This window comes from Solea solea, chromosome 7, assembly GCF_958295425.1.
Source record: "Solea solea chromosome 7, fSolSol10.1, whole genome shotgun sequence".
Taxonomy (NCBI): domain Eukaryota; kingdom Metazoa; phylum Chordata; class Actinopteri; order Pleuronectiformes; family Soleidae; genus Solea; species Solea solea.
This window is the reverse complement of record NC_081140.1, coordinates 13,064,295-13,082,333: the sequence shown is the minus strand read 5'-3', so window position 1 is coordinate 13,082,333 and position 18,039 is coordinate 13,064,295. Positions and strand designations below refer to the sequence as shown.

The window sequence follows — 18,039 nt, the reverse complement described above, 5'->3', positions numbered from 1 at the left end:
GAACAGAAATTGTAGCCTACACTATAGATAAATAATGACGTTTTTTGTTTGCACTTTGCATGCGACGTTAGCTAAAATTATTTTTGCAGGTCATCCTCTGTCTTTAATCTCTTTTGACAGCATCCGCTTCTGCATATGGACCACTTAATAAATTATGGATGATGCAGAAAGGTGTATGTGAGAGATGCAAAAAGGCACAAGCTGTACACAGGCTCCGCTGTTCTTACAGCACTACTGACCATCTCTCTCTCTCCGCCCTTTGATATAAACATCCATCCATCCATCCATCCTCAGCATTTTAATGAGGCCCTTTGCTTCACCATCATCATTATGTGCAAGTGTGGTGTGTGTGTGTGTGTGTGTGTGTGCTTCAGAGGAAAGGGCTACGTGTGGGAGCATGTGGACTATGTGTCCCAGTGGCATCCCTATATTGTCTTCCACCTTCCCCCGCAGTGGGAGGAGACGTGAGCAGCGTGACAGCCAACACCCCTCTGTATGTGTTTCCTGCATATGTGTCACACTGCCACCCCCACAGCAACCCGGCCCACCATGGCTGAGAGCCTGGTGATGACTCATCACCACCACACTCTCCTCTCCTCTCATCTGTGTTCTCCCCCTCACTCTGTCTCTACCCTTTTATTATCTGCTCTTCATCCTTTCCACAATTTCCTCACTTCCCCATTTTCCCCATCATCATCAGTTCCTCTGCCTCTTTTATTTCCCTCTCTTTCAATCTAAACATTACCTGTACCATTTTTTCTTCACAGTGGTCTCCCACTTGTTTGGGTTTATTGCCTTATTTTCTTTTTATAGTTAGTTATACCCATCTCTCAACTTTTATCTTCAATTTCTACCTGCCAAGTTCTTCATCTTCTTTCTATTCCCATCTACCTGCTTTTGCTCAAACTAATCTCTCTGGCCCAGACCTTAATTTCTACCCCATAAGTTGTAAGTCAAACAAATAACACTTCTGCCCAGTCACTGTCTTGTCACAGATGACGTGTATTGTTCATGCAATCTTCCTGTTTACATACGTCTTCAGGGCTACAGGGCGCCTGATTGAAACATGAGAGAATACAACAGTGAATAATATGTTGAGCATAACAACGCTTTCAACGTCTTGATTGTGAATGGTGCCCTCTTGTGGTACAAGTAAGGCATTGGTATATTTTATGCTGACTGAACTGCCACCTACAGCAATACCTGGTGAAAATTATTTCAATTCATTGTCATGACTGGATTATTTCTAACCAGTTTACATCAACTGGTGGTGCACTTTACATGAACACATCCATTTTATTGACCATAATTAACAACTGGGTATGCGCAAAAGCAAATTGGATTAAATCTTCTTTAGCTAGAGAATCCATCATTCAGTTGTCAACCACAGCCAGGTTCTTTTATAAACCTGGGAGACTACAACAACATAGGCCTATGTCATATAAATGTCACTAAATTCATGCACCAATAAGTGTTTTATGTTTAGTATTAGCCATTAAAAATCACCAGCAAAGCACATAAGCCTCTTAACTGACTTGAAATCCTTCACCTCTTTGGCTGCTCTGAACAACCCTGTTAGGTTATTATTCCCCCTAGTGGTGGACACAACACAAGTCTTACAAAAATTGTATATTTAATTAACCTTTATAATTTTACCTTAGATTTGTCTGCATCTGTTTTAAAATACATTCACAAGAATGAGTTTTGATTAATTTATTAAATGTACAGTTCTTGGAAATTGCTGGTTTGGCTATTCAAAAATTATTAGGTGGCAGTAAAATAGTCAGAAACATTATATGATGCACAGATTTGCATTGTATTTTAAAGTTTGAATTGGGTTTAAACAGAGGCTTCCCATACAAACACAAACATTTTGTGCAAACACTGACTGAGAGTGTTGATGAGTAATAACAAACAGGGTTATGGTTGTCCAGTCTTTTTTACAGGTCACATGACGGCCGTGCGGAAGCTTTTGCGAGTTGAGCGAGAAATACCGGAAGTCTATGTATCAAATAAAACATTCAAAGATTTAATGTAATAGGTTTCTTTTATTTTGAAAGGGTACACAGACACAGAAGCATCTTATTCACTCGAGTTCAACAGTGGAGTTCTGTGTGTGAATCGCTGCGGATTTCTTCACCCCGTGACAAAGTTGTTATCCTGAGCTGTGGGTCGCAGTCGTGAAAACTCTGCTCTTCTAACAAAACGACAACCTGTTTCAGTGACCAGGACACTTGTACGGGCACGAAACGGTGAGTAAATGACGAGAAAAAAACTTTATCGTCTCTCTGTCACAAACTACTTAAATACTCAAAAAACCTAGAAAAATGTGTTGTCTTGGTTACATCTCTGTTAACCGTTAGCTTGACGTGTCACGGTGAGATTAACGCGTTAGCTACGCGTTTTCACCGAAGTCGAATTAACTGGAACTTTCGAGTCCTGTTTTGTTGTCGCAGGTCAGATAACGAGGAGGAAATAATTGTCGACCTAATTCGCTTGGACAACGTGAATGAGTCGGATGTTTTTCTCAGCGGCCACAGGAAAACGTGCTCTCTGTGACTGAAGCTGTGGTTGTTTTCCTTTATCCCCAGAGGAATTCATTAGTTTAAGCTGTTAGCAGGGAAGACTGTTCACCAGTGAATACACTTATCAAACTGAAGATGGAGTAATGCAGATTTAGCAGGTGGACTTGTGACAGGTGGACACCCGGGCCTGATAGTTGGATCGTTTCATGTACACCTGTGCAACTGCGTTTTTAAACCGAGTTTAGCACCACAATGGGGAAAAGTGATGATGATTGAATATAAAACAATTATACTGATGTGTCGTATGTGTGTACAGTCACTTGAATGTATGGACTATTTTCATTAGCACAGAATGAGCCATTTTTATGGGCACACGGTGGATAAGTGGCTAGCACTGTCAGGGTCAGGGTTTGTGACCGTTGCCTTTCTGTGTGGAGTTTGCGTTCTCCCCCTGTGTGGGTTTTTTTCCACTCGGGTTTCCTACCACAAATCCAAAAACGTATGTAGAGGTTAATTGGACACTGTAAATTAAATGTAGGTGTGAACGGTTGTCTCTGTTTGTTGGCTCTATGATGGATTGGTGACATGTCCAGGGTGTATTTTGCCCCTGTGTCTGCTTGGATTGGCTCCAGTGGCTCCCTCTTTTTGGACTGCCTTGTTTTTGATGGACAAGCTGAACATTTTTTAATGATAACTGAAGGCTTCCATAGCCTTCTTCCATAAGATTAGAATGGAAGGGTGAGGTGAGAGATTTTCAGCTGCAACCTGCAACTTCACAAATTTTTTCTAAAGCAGATGTTGCTAAGTCCTACACACTTGACCTTAGCGTCAGTATACTATTCAAGTAGGGCTTTGTATGATTGCTTTCAAATATTATTTGGTTTCCATAGCTTAAGAATAAGCATATTAGATTTTGTTTAGCTTAGTGATCTGTGTTTTAGGCTGAAACTTGGTATGCAAATGACAATGACATCCTTTCTGGTAAACCCAAACAGTTAACTCTGTATTTAGTTGAAGAAAGAAAATTGAAGATTTAAATACCCCCCCCCCCCCACACACACACACACAAAGATACAACTCCATATTTGTTATACTTTTTCTCAACACTTCAATTTTTTTCAACCTGTTGCAACAGCACATTGCACAAACCCACATAGCCACTGAAGACAGTTTTTTCCGCTGTTTATTTCTGCTTTTTTGTACACCAAGGCAGGGCTCACCTACATGTCCGCTTTTTATAAGTTCATACATAAATAGGACATGGTAAGTTCAATAGTGAAACTGCAAAATATTATGATCATATCAGTTGAAACTGTCATGCTCTGTTTTCCCATGTCTGCACTTGTCATTTGTAATACAAATGTATGTGATCTACAAGAAAAAGACACAAATGGCGTATTTCCACCGGCTCTACTCGCCTCGGCACGGCACGGCACAGTTAGGTTGCATCTCCACTACAAAAAGTACCTACTTAACGTGGGCGGAGTCATCACTGCACGGCTGAGTGAAACTGTGGTGACTTTGTTTTATACGCAACACACACACACACATACGAGCGACTAGTGACTTCACACCAGACCTCTGTAGTTGTTGAAGATTAACTTACGTTTTTAGGATTGCACTGTTCGGCTCGATTTCTGTCCACACGTCTCCAGAGTACAGCCTCCTACTCCACAGACTACAGCAGCAGCGGTCTGTGATGCCACTCACGATCGCTGGCGCTGTCCCTAAAAACACCACTCCACCTTAAACTCCTGTTAAATATAGAGGTTTCCCTGGTAGTTGTTGGAGATTAACCCAAGTTTTTAGGATTGTTAAATAGTTTTAAGTTCGGCTTGATTTGTGTGGGACGTACTAGGTAATATGCTAGTGGAAACGCTACTTAAACCGTGCCGTGGCGATGCGAGGTGAGTAGAGCCGGTGGAAATGTGCCAAAAGAGTACTAAAACAGTACACGAGTAAAACTAAGCATATGATGCACAGCCATAGCCCAAGAAACATTAGTTTTTTTGAATTGTGGTTATATAATAACACATATTATAAAGTGCTGCCTGCTTGAGTCCACATTAAGAATGTTTCTTGAGTGTTTTGTTGTGTTAGTTTGCTATTTCACAGCCTTTTTATGACTGAATGTGTGTCACCTAATAAACCACTCACTCCTGGCACCATAGTCCATAGAGAAAATCATTGATTTTGCATCACAGCACAGTGGAGTTGGTTGATCCACTGCTGCCTCTATTTGTTAGTTCAAATGTGTTATTTTTTTAGGTATCCATATTGATTTACCTAAGTGACACAAACTTACCAAATTATGCAGCAGAAGACCAGCAGCTCCTGTATCCCGTGAGCTAAAAACGCTGATATTCTCTGTGGACACTGATGTGGATGAGTGGTTTGCAACCTTCATCTTCCAGTCTTTAAAAACGTTGTCTAACGGCAAGATGAAGTAACAAACATGTTTTTAAGATGTACAAGACTCAAGCGGACGAGATATTATAGGTTGAGTCTGTTAAGTGGTAAAATATCTGTAAAGATTTACTTGTGTACCCTTTAGCTGGCATGTTTTCACGGTTTCTTGTGCTCTTACGCTCACATGGTTTCTTGCTGCTGAATCCCTCTGCAGTGAGGTGAGAGGGAGGCTTAAGTGTTTCACTGGTACAGAGGAAGCATGGCCCCCTGATAACAGAAGCTGGATAAAGATCTGAGTTGTACATGAAGTTCTAGAAATGTGTTTGTGAAAGTACAACATTAAAGGCAAAGTTTGGTTTCAAAGACACCAGAGGAAGCAGTTGGTTTCAGTTTCAGAGATGTCATTTGTGGTAAAGTTGTAGTGAATTATATTAAGAGGTGTATATCAGGCATGTGTGAGGATTTTTGACACAGTGGTCAGCCAAGGAAATTTGTGTTGCAGTGTGGCAGATGAAATGTGCATCATGGTTACTTCCCTTCAAAATCTTATCCAACACTGCCATAAGCTCAGAACTGCCAGAAACCTGTGTGACTGACCTGATGGCACACCATCTACTCTTGGGAGAAGTCTGGCCAGAAGTGGTCTAAATGGAAGAATTGCATGCCAAAAGCCATACCTCTGACATAGAAACAAGGCCATAAAAACATATGGAGTTGGGTGCAGGAGAATGGCAGCAGGTGCTCTGGACTGATGAGCCAAAATGTAAATATTTCACTCTAGCAGAAGGCAGTTTTGGGACTGTATTTCTTAAATGGAGAAGGGGATTTTGCCCAGATAAATGTTGTCCTTAAAGCCCACATAGACCGGAAGCTCCAATTAACGCTGCGTTTGTGTGTGTATCTGCGTCATTACCTCGTTTATGAAACCCTAAAGTTTCAGAACAAACAGTTCAGCCACTGCTGAGAAAATAGTGTTGTATTGTTTTCCTGGGCTCTGCGAAGCGGATCGGCACTTCCTTAATTTGATGTCGTCATCAGAAATCCTCACCACTCCTCTCACCACCGTAGCGCCTCCCGGTGCGGCACTAGTCCGGGCACATCCGGTTGCGTACATTCAACTGCAGAAGAAGAAGAACTACTCTCGTTGTAGCTGCTGAGATGCAGAGCATCCACCGTGCCAGAGGGGGAGCTGTGTATCTGAGAGCTGGCCTATCTATTAAGTCACTTCCAGGTACCTGGCCAATCACAGGACAGTGGGAAAGCTCTCGTTGGCTGGCCAATCACAACACAGTCCACATTCTGGGGGTGTGGTTTTGGTCTGAAACAGCGCGGCTGACGAGAGCGTCAGTGAGGAGATATTTTGATCGGCTCGTTTGCAGCGATTAGGAGGTTTTTAATCATGAAAACAAGTTAATATATGTAAGTAGACCTCCATAACTAACATATATGTGTGATACAAGCATTGTATGTCGCCTTTAATGCTGAGAAATACAAGCAGATAGGTATCCATCATGCAATTCAATCAACATGTGTCTGAATGGCCTCAAATTTATTTTGCAGCAGGACGACCCAAACATACAGTCATAAAGAACTATCTCCTGTATAAAGAAGAACAAGAAGGAAGAATGAGGAAGAAGGAAGAAAGATTTGCAGCACATTTCCCATACCTGCATAAAATGTTTGCACAGCACTGTACAGTGTTTGAATTGGGCATTGAGAGTGTAGGAGCCAAATTGAATGAGGTTATTAGTAGGAGCTAAACCTTGCCTGAGCAGGTGTTCTACCAGAAGCAAAACAGTTTTTGAGTTGGTGCAATTCAAAGTATTACTTCAATATATTAGCTTGCATATGTCATAATATGAAGCAGTTACAATTCCCAGACTGAAGCTGCTTCGATTAGCTGGAAGGCTAAATGTGATCTGTAGTTTCTGGTTTGCTGCCATGGGAAGTAACCTTCTGTGTGTGTGTGTGTGTGTGTGTGTGTGTGTGTGTGTGTGTGTGTGTGTGTGTGTGTGTGTGTGCGTGCGTGTGTGTGTGTGTCTTGCTTGTTCACTAGAGTGCATTGTGTGGAAGAATGACATTACTGGCAGGGCTGAGTCACTACTTAGTTCACATTGAAAGTGGTTTGAAAGCAGCAGTGTGTCTGATGTTGATCATATGAGTCATGACCTCATGACCTATGTGTGTGTCAGAGAGGTGGGGTTGGGGGGGGGGGGTCATGTGAATCTAAACTGAAATTTCAACACAGTGGGAATAATGATATTTAAAGTAAAACCCATTTAGAATAGTAAAAACATTGAGATTGTGCCATGTGACAACAAATAAATACATCTATACAGCAAATTAGTTCTGTAGACTGTTCCGTCTATCTACAGCAGGGGTTCCCAACCTTTCCGTTGATGCCCCCCTTGCTTGTGTCCAAGACAAACCAGGCCCTCCAACCCAAACCCCTTTATACCCACAAACCCCAAAATAATTAAGTGAGTAATTACAAACATTTATATGCAAAAATCAGTAGTACAACAGCAGTTGTATGTTGTACCTATTCTCACAGTGTATATGGATAAAACTGTCCTGTGCTTCCATAAAATCAAAACCAAGTTAACTCTTGAGATAGTGCCTTGTTTTCTTTTTTGATACTGATTAGTTGCTCAGGTATAGCCACTAACTGACCTGATAAGACTTGCTTACACAGTAATGGTCACCGGAATTCAGAGGTCACAGAGTTGTTGGTATTAAAAAGCTTAATAACTTTAAAGGTGGACCAGAAATGGGTTTAAATCTGGGTGACAGTGAGTTCTGATAATCCAATAAAGTGTGTGAATGGGATTTTTTAAGTTTAATATGCACAAATATAATTTCATTGACCTCACAACCTCAGAGCAGACAAAGCTCTGCATCCCCCATTTGATATCTGGTGCCCGCCTAAGGGGGGAATGGACCTCAGTTAGGAACCATGGATCTACAGCACTGCAGCAGTTACAGTATGCTATCATGACTGTGAATTAAATCCGGCTATAATAACCTTAAGTGTCAGTCCTTTATCAGTATTAATTAATCTATATACAGGGGTCATTTTGACTGTGTTACACTTGAGTTTCCTATTTTGTAAAGGATACCCTTTGAACCGGAAGCTGTGTTTATGTCTACCAGTCATGCTATTTGTTTTCTTTTTTTTGTCAGAAAATGTGGTGAGAGACAATTAAACTGAAAGTTAAGTGGTGGGATCCTCAACTTTTAGTCTAATGGGATGCACTGGAATGAGCCCTTTTTTGGTTGCTGTATGATGCATACTTTCATTTAAATGTTGCTGCTCAAAGAAAGCCTCTCTAACACATGCCAGTGTTTTAATCACTAGCTGTATTGATTGTTAGTCCTTTTACATTAATCCAAGTTTTCAATGTTTTACATTCACACTTAGTGTCTTACTCCTCCATAATTTGAAAAAAAAACCCTACCCATTTATTGGTGAAATGACATGAATAATGCTAATTTTTTATGCTGTTATGCAAGTTAAATACTGTATATCACTGTGTGCAGTGCACTGATGAAGAAGAGAATTTTTAACATGGCCCTCAGGCAGTGTGGTCAGTGGTCAGTACCCCAAGAAGAACCTCAAAACACGGATTGTAAGTTGATTGTTTTTACAATACACAAGACAAAAAAATGTTCCCACAAGAAGGCAGGAGTATCGCAAAGATACAGCAGAAAATGTCATCTCTTATTGTGTTATTTTTAACCCACAATATTTTGAGCCGAGGTTCAGTTCAGGGTTCACTGTATAATGTGACGTTTCCAAATGTCAGCATCAAAGCAGTAACTATATCGCAAGGGTGACAACTTAAAAAATATGAAACCTACAATATATAACATGCATAAGTAATTTGCACAGTAGACAGAACAGTCAAGAATAGAGAATTTACGTTGCAGCCTTTGTGATGTTCTATGACATGCTTTGAAAACAGCCAATAGATCAAGCCCAATACATAGTGTCTCATATAAATAAAGGAAGGTATAATGAGAATTAATCGTATTTTCACTTCCTTCACTTTATCTATGTGCCACTTGCTGCCACACTACCCTAAATATAACTGATCAATTATTGGCCAAGACTGTTCAAGGTTCATGGTCATTATCATGATGTTGTGAACCTGTTGGCATGAGACACTTTGGTGTAGATAGCATACAACATGGTACAATGTACAACATGCAGTATTCTTCACTTAATAAAAACTTGAACAAAAATGACTTATGACTTGTATTACCTAAAAAGTAATGTTAATCACACTTGTTAACGTTATCCAGTTTTCTTTGCAGGTAAGGTTTTGGCTCCTTAATGTAGACCCTGTTTATGCATAATCACTGCACTCCAACTGAGCCAGTGTAATGCTGTAAATGCTTTGATGTATTTGTTGTGTACCTTTCTTTGTAGGTATCAATTCATTTTATTTTCACATCATTCAGCTGCTATGGGTAGCCCTGGTAACTGTTACCACAGTGTTTAAAGAGTCCAATTGCTTGTTGTCTCAAAATTTCAACTGCTGTACTTACTCCTGCAACAACCCTCTCCTCTGTAACGGTCTGGAGTCCACAGTCATTTAAGTTTGTTACCTTTTCCTGTAACCCAGTCTTAGATATCACCTTTAATTAACTATTTAAGATGCATGACACATTCAGGCTAATCTAAAATAGGATGTGGGGCTTTCAGTACAATTTCCCAGCAACCCAGTTGCTAGGATCATATGTTTTTATTGTAGGATCTGTAGGATCAGTGTTTCACATGGCTAAGATACACCAGGATACATACACATACATGTTTGCACAGTTATATTTCTGCATTTGGACAGCCTGAACAAAGTGTTATCCTCAAACTTATCCATAACCAGTTAATGCCTGACCCTAACTAATTTGTAGGTAAAGCCCCTGATCTGAGACTCAATCCACCCAATGCCTGATTTTGAAAAATGCCAAGAAATGAGCAGGGAGCAATGAGTGAGTGGGGTGGAGAAGAAGGGGTGAGGGAGCACTGCAGGCGGCGTGACCATCTGTATAAAGTAGAGGTGGCATGTGTCAGCTGTCGTTCATAGATGTTTTGCATATGACATGATGGTGTTGTTTCCAATACAATTAGCTATGAGTGACAGGTCTTGTCGATGTCAGTCTGTGCAACACTCCACAACGCCCTCCATCCAGTCCACTCTCCACTGCCCTCAATTTTCAATGAGCATGAACATGTTTTTATATTACTGATGCATTGGGAGGTTGGTCAGCCAATGGCAACACTAAAATGCTATAGCCGGTGATTGGACAGAAAAACATTATTCATATAATTTGTAACATAATATGCATAATTCCAATACTTTACACTGTCAAGATTTGGACCTGGATTATTAAACAGCATTACTAAATACATTTATACATTGATTTGGGACATGAAAAAGTGATTGAAGGGGTTTATGTACTCTATTTCATCTAATCTCAATTGAAATCAAATGAGGCCACATTACTGCCATGCACACATTCTTGCACAGCATTCTTAGTGAGGACACTCTTAGATATAATGTATTCCCTAGCCCCTTACTGGAAACTTTCCCTAAAATAAACCCAACTTTAACCCTAATTCTTAAACCAAGTCTTAACCAATAAACGGTAATTTTATGGTGTGACACACATGAGGACCAGCCCAGCAAGAAGTGTTATTACATGTGCAAGTGTGCATTTTAACTATTGGCCCCTACCATGTGTTTTCTTCCTTCTTGTGCCTGTGTGTGTGGCTGTGTGTATGTGTGAGTTCTATGTGTACTTGCTTGGACGACAGAATGCCCCATTGTGAAGGAAGCACAGAGACTCTGTTATTGGTGTTTTTCAGGGTGGGAGAGAGAGACGGATCAACGGAGAAGGAGAGAGTGGAGAAATAAAATGAAATGTCCACATTGGAAGATGATGGTTGGGAAATGCAGAAAGCAGTTAGAAACAGTTAGACTTACTCTACAGAGTTTTTCTAAACCTAACATCAAAGCATGCCTTCACCTTATGATATTTTAGCATTTAAGATGATACACACACAAACTGGCTGATTAAGGGCTTTTCTGGATGAGCTGAGGATTATTAATGTGAAAAATGCTGAGCAAGTAAAATCCATTTGTGTGTGTTCAAATTTAAATTTAGATTATGAATAACAACCAAGAGGCTAGTTCCTCAATTGGAAAAAAAGGAAGATCTTTATTCAAAAGACTATAGCAAGATTCCTTGTGGCTTTACCCTCTGGCCCTGTTCAAGGAAACGGTAGACAGGAAATGAACTAAACCACTGAAAAGTATTTCTTGCACTGAACGTGGTCAGTTATTTTTTCTTATTCACTTCCTAATTATACTGATATGGCAGTGGCCAAAATGTCCTTGTCAGTAAACTGTTCAGCTACTGTTTTCTTACTGTTTTTTATAACTTAATTAATCCAAAAACTGACAATCATTTAATCCATATTGCAATGATAATAAAGCAAGGTAGGTCCATTTGTATTTATAACAGAAGCAAACCTTTCGGAAGCTCAGTCTAATGTTGCACTGTCAAAATAATCATTTATAATGTCCCAGTTTATGCTTTTCAGTTTCAGCCAGAAAAAATAATTCCTTTTCTCCTACTACCTTGTCACCCTCTCACTTCCTTACCACCTTCCAGCTTCCACTTCCCCACCCTGTTTTTCCATTTCAAACGTAGAAATGCCCTTTCTTAATATTCCTAAATCCTCAAAAATAAATCCATGTTTGTGGTATTCAAGTGAATATGGGATGTAGAGAAAAACAAGTAATTTTGTGTAACTGACACTTCTTCATTACATTACATTACATTACATGTCATTTAGCAGACGCTTTTATCCAAAGGGAATTGAGTACAACCTGCCAGAGGTGGAGTTGAACTTGCGACCATGAAGTCATTTTCACACAGGGCATCGGTCTTAACCACTGAGCCACTCCACCCCCCATCTTCATAGATGATGTGGTAGCTCAACACTTGAGTACAAAGCAATTATAAACATACTGTGTGTATATATACAGCAATTTCCTGTCTTGTTTGAACCAGACTTGATTCTCAAACCTAAGCAGTCTCTGAATGCACTGTTTGTCAAATGTTTTAAACCCAAGTATAGACACTGAAGTGAGCTGCTGTTGTGAAGTCATTTAGTCTAATGACTAATCTTGTGAATGCATTAACTTCCTGGTGGTTATCATCATCCTGATTGTGCAGTGACAATTGTGACACTGCTTTTTCCATTCTTCCATTGGCGAAAAACCTTCTTATGCCAATTATGTCTTTGTATGTATGCATTGCTTCATCTTACATGTTTTTTTATTTGTTCTTTTTACCTCTGTTACAGGTTGTGTAAGCCATGATCTAAGGTGTTAACATCTACATTTTATCCATGGATGTGGACTTGCCTTCACACATGCCACGATCGCACACATCAGTGTCTCAGTCTGACTCCAGTGCAGATGTGTGGGACTGGTTGTGTGTACTTCATCTAGAGCAGTACTCTGAGACATTTCACAATGCTGGGCTGACAACGTTGCAGCAATGTCACAACCTCACACCAGATCAGCTGGAGAGGATGGGTGTCACCCTGCCAGGTCATCAGAGACGCATCCTGGCTAGCCTGAACAAAACGCATGGCAGTCGTGACATACATACTGATTTACACTCTCCCCCTTTGCCGTCTGAAAGGAATCAATCAGTGGTGGAGAAGGAACATATTAAAATGTTACAGGGGGAGAGATCTGTGACCATCCCAGAGGAAGGAAAATGTATCCACACGCAAATGGAGAAAGGCCATCAAGAGTCATTGAGACCTACACCGAGAGAAAGAGAGAAACCAGTCCCTAAGGAGAGACAAACACCCAGGAAGAAAGAGCGAAATGGAGGAGGCGAAAAGAAACCAGTTCCTGAAAAAAGACTATCAGCACCGAGACCAAGCAAAGAGGAAGATGGCGATGGAGAGAGGGAGAAACCTTTTCCTAAAGAAAGAACTAAGTTTCGCTCCAATTCTTCAGTGAATTCCCCCCCCAGCCCCCTTGTCTCTACAATTTCTGACACCTCGTTACCCCCTGTCCCCCCACGAAGCTCAGCCAACTGCCCTCCTCAGCGGTTTAGCTCCTCACCTCCTGCTCAAACCCCTGGTTCCCCTAAACTAGACAGGCAAGATATTAAAGCTACAGCTGTTCAGAGCAGGTCTCAGAGTTTAACTCCTACGAGCCCCCCTACCCACACCACTGCACAAACTCGGCCACAGACATTAGACATTCAGACATCTGTCCAACATTTGGTTAGTGATGGAGGAAGAAAAACATCACCTGTCCCCCTTATTGTCTCTCTCAGTGATGACAGTAATGCTCCACCTCTCCCTCCAAAAGGGGTAGCACCAAAAGGCCCACCACCAATCCCTTACCGGTTTCCTGCACAGTCTTCTAGAACTTGCAGGTAAGGCTTTCTCCTAAATATGTCTTTGTGTGCCTTTTTAATAAGAATGTGCTTTTTGGTTTTCTTTTACTACTGTTTTGTTTAAGAAACAAGTTAAATTCCTGTACACCATTGGCACTGATATTACAGTAGATAAATATGTTTATCTCATGGACCTAGACACAGCTATGTGACCATCAGCTGAGGAACGTGACAGCCCCTTTACTGGATTTGTGGATCCATAACTATCTTGCTTTTGTGTTCATATTAATTTCATCATTTATTTAATTACAGCAAAGAGAAACCTACTGAACAACTTAACTGACTCCTTTGTTGTGGTTACATTTGTTTCCCTCGACATTGTTTTAAATAGGTCCATCCCTGTGATCCTACAGTAGTATTTAAGGTTTACACCTCCACTGTACATTAACATTTTGGGAATATTTTAAGCATGAGTTTAACAATATATATTCAAGGTATATTCAAAGTTATTGTCTGTAGTATGTGTCTTTAGGTCCTGTAAATGTCATAGCGAAGCAGTAGGATAGTGCTGACCTCTAGTGGACAAATGGTAAATGACATGAATGAAGTGGCCTTTGACACACACAAAATGTTATTGGTGACATTTAGACACTTCCTAATATTAAAATTAGACACTTCCTGATACTGAAAGACTGATACAGAGACAGAGTGAGTGAACCCAAATGTCAAAGGCCTGTTGAACCCAGAAATATGTGGAAAAAGGCCTGTTTAGTCACACCTGTGTGCAGATTGAGGTTTGCTATTTTGCTTTACCAGTTTTACTGATTTTGTGTGTGTGTGTGTGTGTGTTCGTGTGTGTGTGAGAGAGTTTTATTAACAGCCTTATGGCAGGCTTTAAGACTTCTGTTCTGATTAGCATGTCCATGCTGCCTGCCTTTGTTTAAAAGAGAAACTAGCTGTTGAGAGAGAGAGAGAGAGAGAGAGAGAGAGAGAGAGAGAGAGAGAGAGAGGAAGGAAGTTGCAATAGAGAAGAACACTAGTGGTTTTAAACCCTCCTACTCCTCCTCAGCCAATGTGATATGGTGAAAAAGAGAGAGTGAAAAATTGTAAAAGAAACAGACAGGAAGATAGTGATTTGTTACCAGGAACTACCTGTCTGTGTTCCAGCAAATCCTCATACTTTCTTGCTTCCTTGTCAGTGTGCTTTGTTTCCTCCTCCCACTTTTTGGTAAGCTTGTCATTTCGTCCTACTCTTTTTTTTTTTTTTTTCTTCTCCTCTCTTCTCCGATGTGTGTTGTATCATCATTGAAGAGGACTCCTTTAAATATGTCAAGACAGGTAAGATCAATACAAATGATATCTCTACATGTTGCTTCTCTGTCTCGACTTGTTTTAAAGCGAGTGCTTTCCTCCCTCCTCTCACTCTTCTCGATGGTTGTGTTTCAAACGAGGAAGCTTTGTTTTGTTTTCTTGCTGTGTCCATGTTTTTTGCTCCTGCAGTGTTAAATCAGTCTTGGTAGTACTTTTAATTACTGAGGTTTTTATTGTTTGAGTAGAAAATAAGGTGCTGTTAGCGAGATATTAAATGTTTATATATACATGTTTAGAGAACTGACATTAGTAGCATGTTACCAGATTGTCTAAAAATCAGGTGCTGAGTTTGTTTAGCTTTTAGCAGAGTAAGAGTCAGTAAGCCATGTTGTGAGTCTGTATACGTTTAGGGAAATGACACAGGTATATCCACTTACCAGTTTGTCTGTGACAAATACAAAAGCTTCCCTTTTAGTGTGATTAGTTGTTGTGGATGTCAGTTTCATTATTACTTATATTTATTCTTAGCATTTAGCAATCACAAAACAACAGTCACACTGACTGTTGTTTTTATTAATTAGGCTACACTTGAATGTGTAAAGAAGTGCTATGATTTATGACATTACCACATTTTGCTTGTATCTAAGATAAAAAATGAAGCTGTTGCAAGAAAACCCAATTACCATAGCCATCACCATCTTTTCTTACAGTACAGAACATTTTCCCAGAATTATGATTTCACATACACTCAGAGTGGGAGTGAGAAAGGAATGGTCATTCATTGTTTCATCAACTTACTGTCATCGGTTAGCCAGCAGAGAGCAGGTTAAATATAGCATGCAGCTGCCACTCTTTCTTAGAGAAGGGGGAACTGTGTTAGGTCAGTTTCCTGCCATAGTGGGTCTTTACACATTTTTGTTATTGCAATTATTATTATTACCAGAGGAAATTAATAGTGTGTGTACAAATTAACTTAACATTATGGTTAATGACTTCCTAAGTTTGAAGAGTGTCATTTCTACACAAAAGGTATGTGGACCATGTCTTGTTTATGTAAACTATGTAATTGAAAATATGTATGGCCTTGATGGGTTATGTACATAACCTGACCATGGTGATGTGACTAGAACACAACAAAGTAAGCAACATACTGTATTTTGCTCAATGGAATTTGACATTTTCTGATTGTTTGAGTGCTGCCTAACAGCCACACATGTCAAAGTCTGGCATTTTTAATCCTGAAATCACTATTAAGGTGAGATGTGTCACTGATGTATTTTGTGTCTTGCATTAATGGCTGTAATGAAGGAAAAAAGGCAATCAGTGATGGCCGACTTCACCCCATTCATGCAATAAGCTTTTTGTCGGCCTATGTGTGTAACAGACTCTGGTGCAACGGTAGAGCGTAGAAGGTTGTATGTTCGAATCCACCTCAGGGTCAAAATTCTTGGGCAATGTGTGTGTCTATCACAAATTTTAACAAGCCTCTGTCGGCCTCTGTTGCTCATATTGCAAGCAAGTGCGGAAGCACACACGGACAGACGCACAGACAGACCCACCAAAAACAATACTTTACTCCCAAGTGAAGTAATAAAAAGGGATGGAAGAATAAAGAGGAACTTTCACAATTCTGGATGACTACAAAACAGGCAACTGTGCTTACTCTTGACTTTCTCATCAGCTCAGTTTGTGAGTTATGTTTAAGACTTATGTGCACAGTCTTCATTTGGGTGCTATGTTTTTAGTTTTTTTTGGTTTTTGCACTATGTCTGTGGAAGGTGGTGGTGGGTTTTTTTTTCTTACTGGTTGACTGTTTGGCATAGGTTTACAATCATGACTTGGTAGTAGTTGGTAATTTGACAAAATAAAGAAGGCAAATAGACACTGTTTAATTAATTGTATTTTATTGAATTTAACTCTACACCCACAAATCAAGTTAACAGAAATATGCAAGGGGGAAAAAAAATCACAATTCCACAAAGGAGAAAAAACACTGTGTTGTGGCATTGTTTGCTGCTTTAGTGTTTGGTCCTATATGTGTGCATGCTGCAGAGAGTTAAACAGCCATGGCATTTTCAGTCACTGTTGATGTGACCCTCCAGTCTAAAACCTTTTGGAGAGCAGGACATTTGTATTATTAAGTGTTTACACTAAAGGCAGAACATGGAAAGACAATAGTAGAGTTGAAGCTGACCTGTGAGGAAGAATATGTGAAACTGTGTGGAAGTGGAAGTTAAATCTTTGTCAGCAACATAACACTTGAGGTCTCTAACACTGAATGCTGTGACTGGTATCTCATTAAGTAAAGCATGATTAATATGATTAAGCATAGAACGTGTTGCCCAGTTTCTCCATGGTTAATCAAAATAAACCTGCTTGAAGACAGAAGAGCTGGAGATAATCATGATAATAATTGATTTTAAAGCCACAGGAAGAGAGAGTAAACTAGTCTGTGAGGAGGAAAGCTGAGGAATCAACTCTGGCACCATGAAGAAAAATGAGGCTTCAAGGCAGCAATCAGTAATGTGGACTAAATCTAGTTACCAGGGATGCTAACTTGAGTGATTTTTTTTTTTTTTACACCCCAAGCTCTGTGTAGCATTGTTGGAATAAGAAAAAAACAATGAAGGAGTGGGTGTCCAATGAGGATTTATGGAATCTCCTGTTGATCGGGAGATCGGGATTTTCACCCGTTCTCAGATCAACAATCTTCTGGAGGCTCATCTGTTGATCTACGAACCTCTGTTGACCTGTCTTGTACTACTTTGTCCTCTAGCTCCTCGCCCACCAAGACAGCTACTGATGAGCTGCAGAAAGACCAAACTCCACAGGCGCCACCACGGATCAGGTCACATCACCCTCCTCACACTAAAGAAAACGTGCTACAGTCAACTCAACCTGACACTCAGCCGGCTCTGCCTGTCAGGAGAGTCTCACAACCCTCTTGTGAGTTCAGTAAATAGTATAATCTAAAAAGAATTATCACAATTTAATTGTTAGTGTGTTGATTTTTTTCAGTGGTCACACATAATTGGACATAACACTAGACGCACACACACAAAACACACTCTTTGTGTGTATGTGTCCTTGTGTCTCCAGTCATTCGAAGTTCTGTATTTTGGAGCTTTAATCTAAATGCAGTTTTTTTCATGTAGATCACTCTTTTTTTTTTTCCAACAAAATTTTGATCCTCAAAGCACTTCTAAAAAAAAAGTTGCTGTGAAAACTTTTTTCCAGCTTAGTTCCACTTTTTAGTTCCATTTTTAAGCTTACCTCAAGATAACATTTACGTGTTACATGTTTCACTTTTTTGTAACACCAGCTGCTTTTACCAGCCTGTATAATTGACAAGTGTGCAATA

General features: G+C 40.0%; 1 protein-coding gene across 2 annotated transcripts in view; it reads left to right on the top strand.

The window, feature by feature from the left end:
* Nucleotides 1–2,100: 2,100 nt before the first annotated feature.
* LOC131462329 (arf-GAP with Rho-GAP domain, ANK repeat and PH domain-containing protein 1-like) overlaps nt 2,101–18,039 on the top strand; it is a 44,939-nt gene continuing 29,000 nt past the window's right edge. For both annotated transcript variants that reach the window (XM_058633431.1, XM_058633430.1), the window contains exons 1-3: nt 2,101–2,252; nt 12,310–13,406; nt 17,455–17,624. In XM_058633431.1, the coding sequence (XP_058489414.1) occupies nt 12,355–13,406; nt 17,455–17,624 (1,222 nt within the window). In that variant the 5' untranslated portion in view covers nt 2,101–2,252; nt 12,310–12,354. The remainder of the gene's footprint in view (nt 2,253–12,309; nt 13,407–17,454; nt 17,625–18,039) is intronic.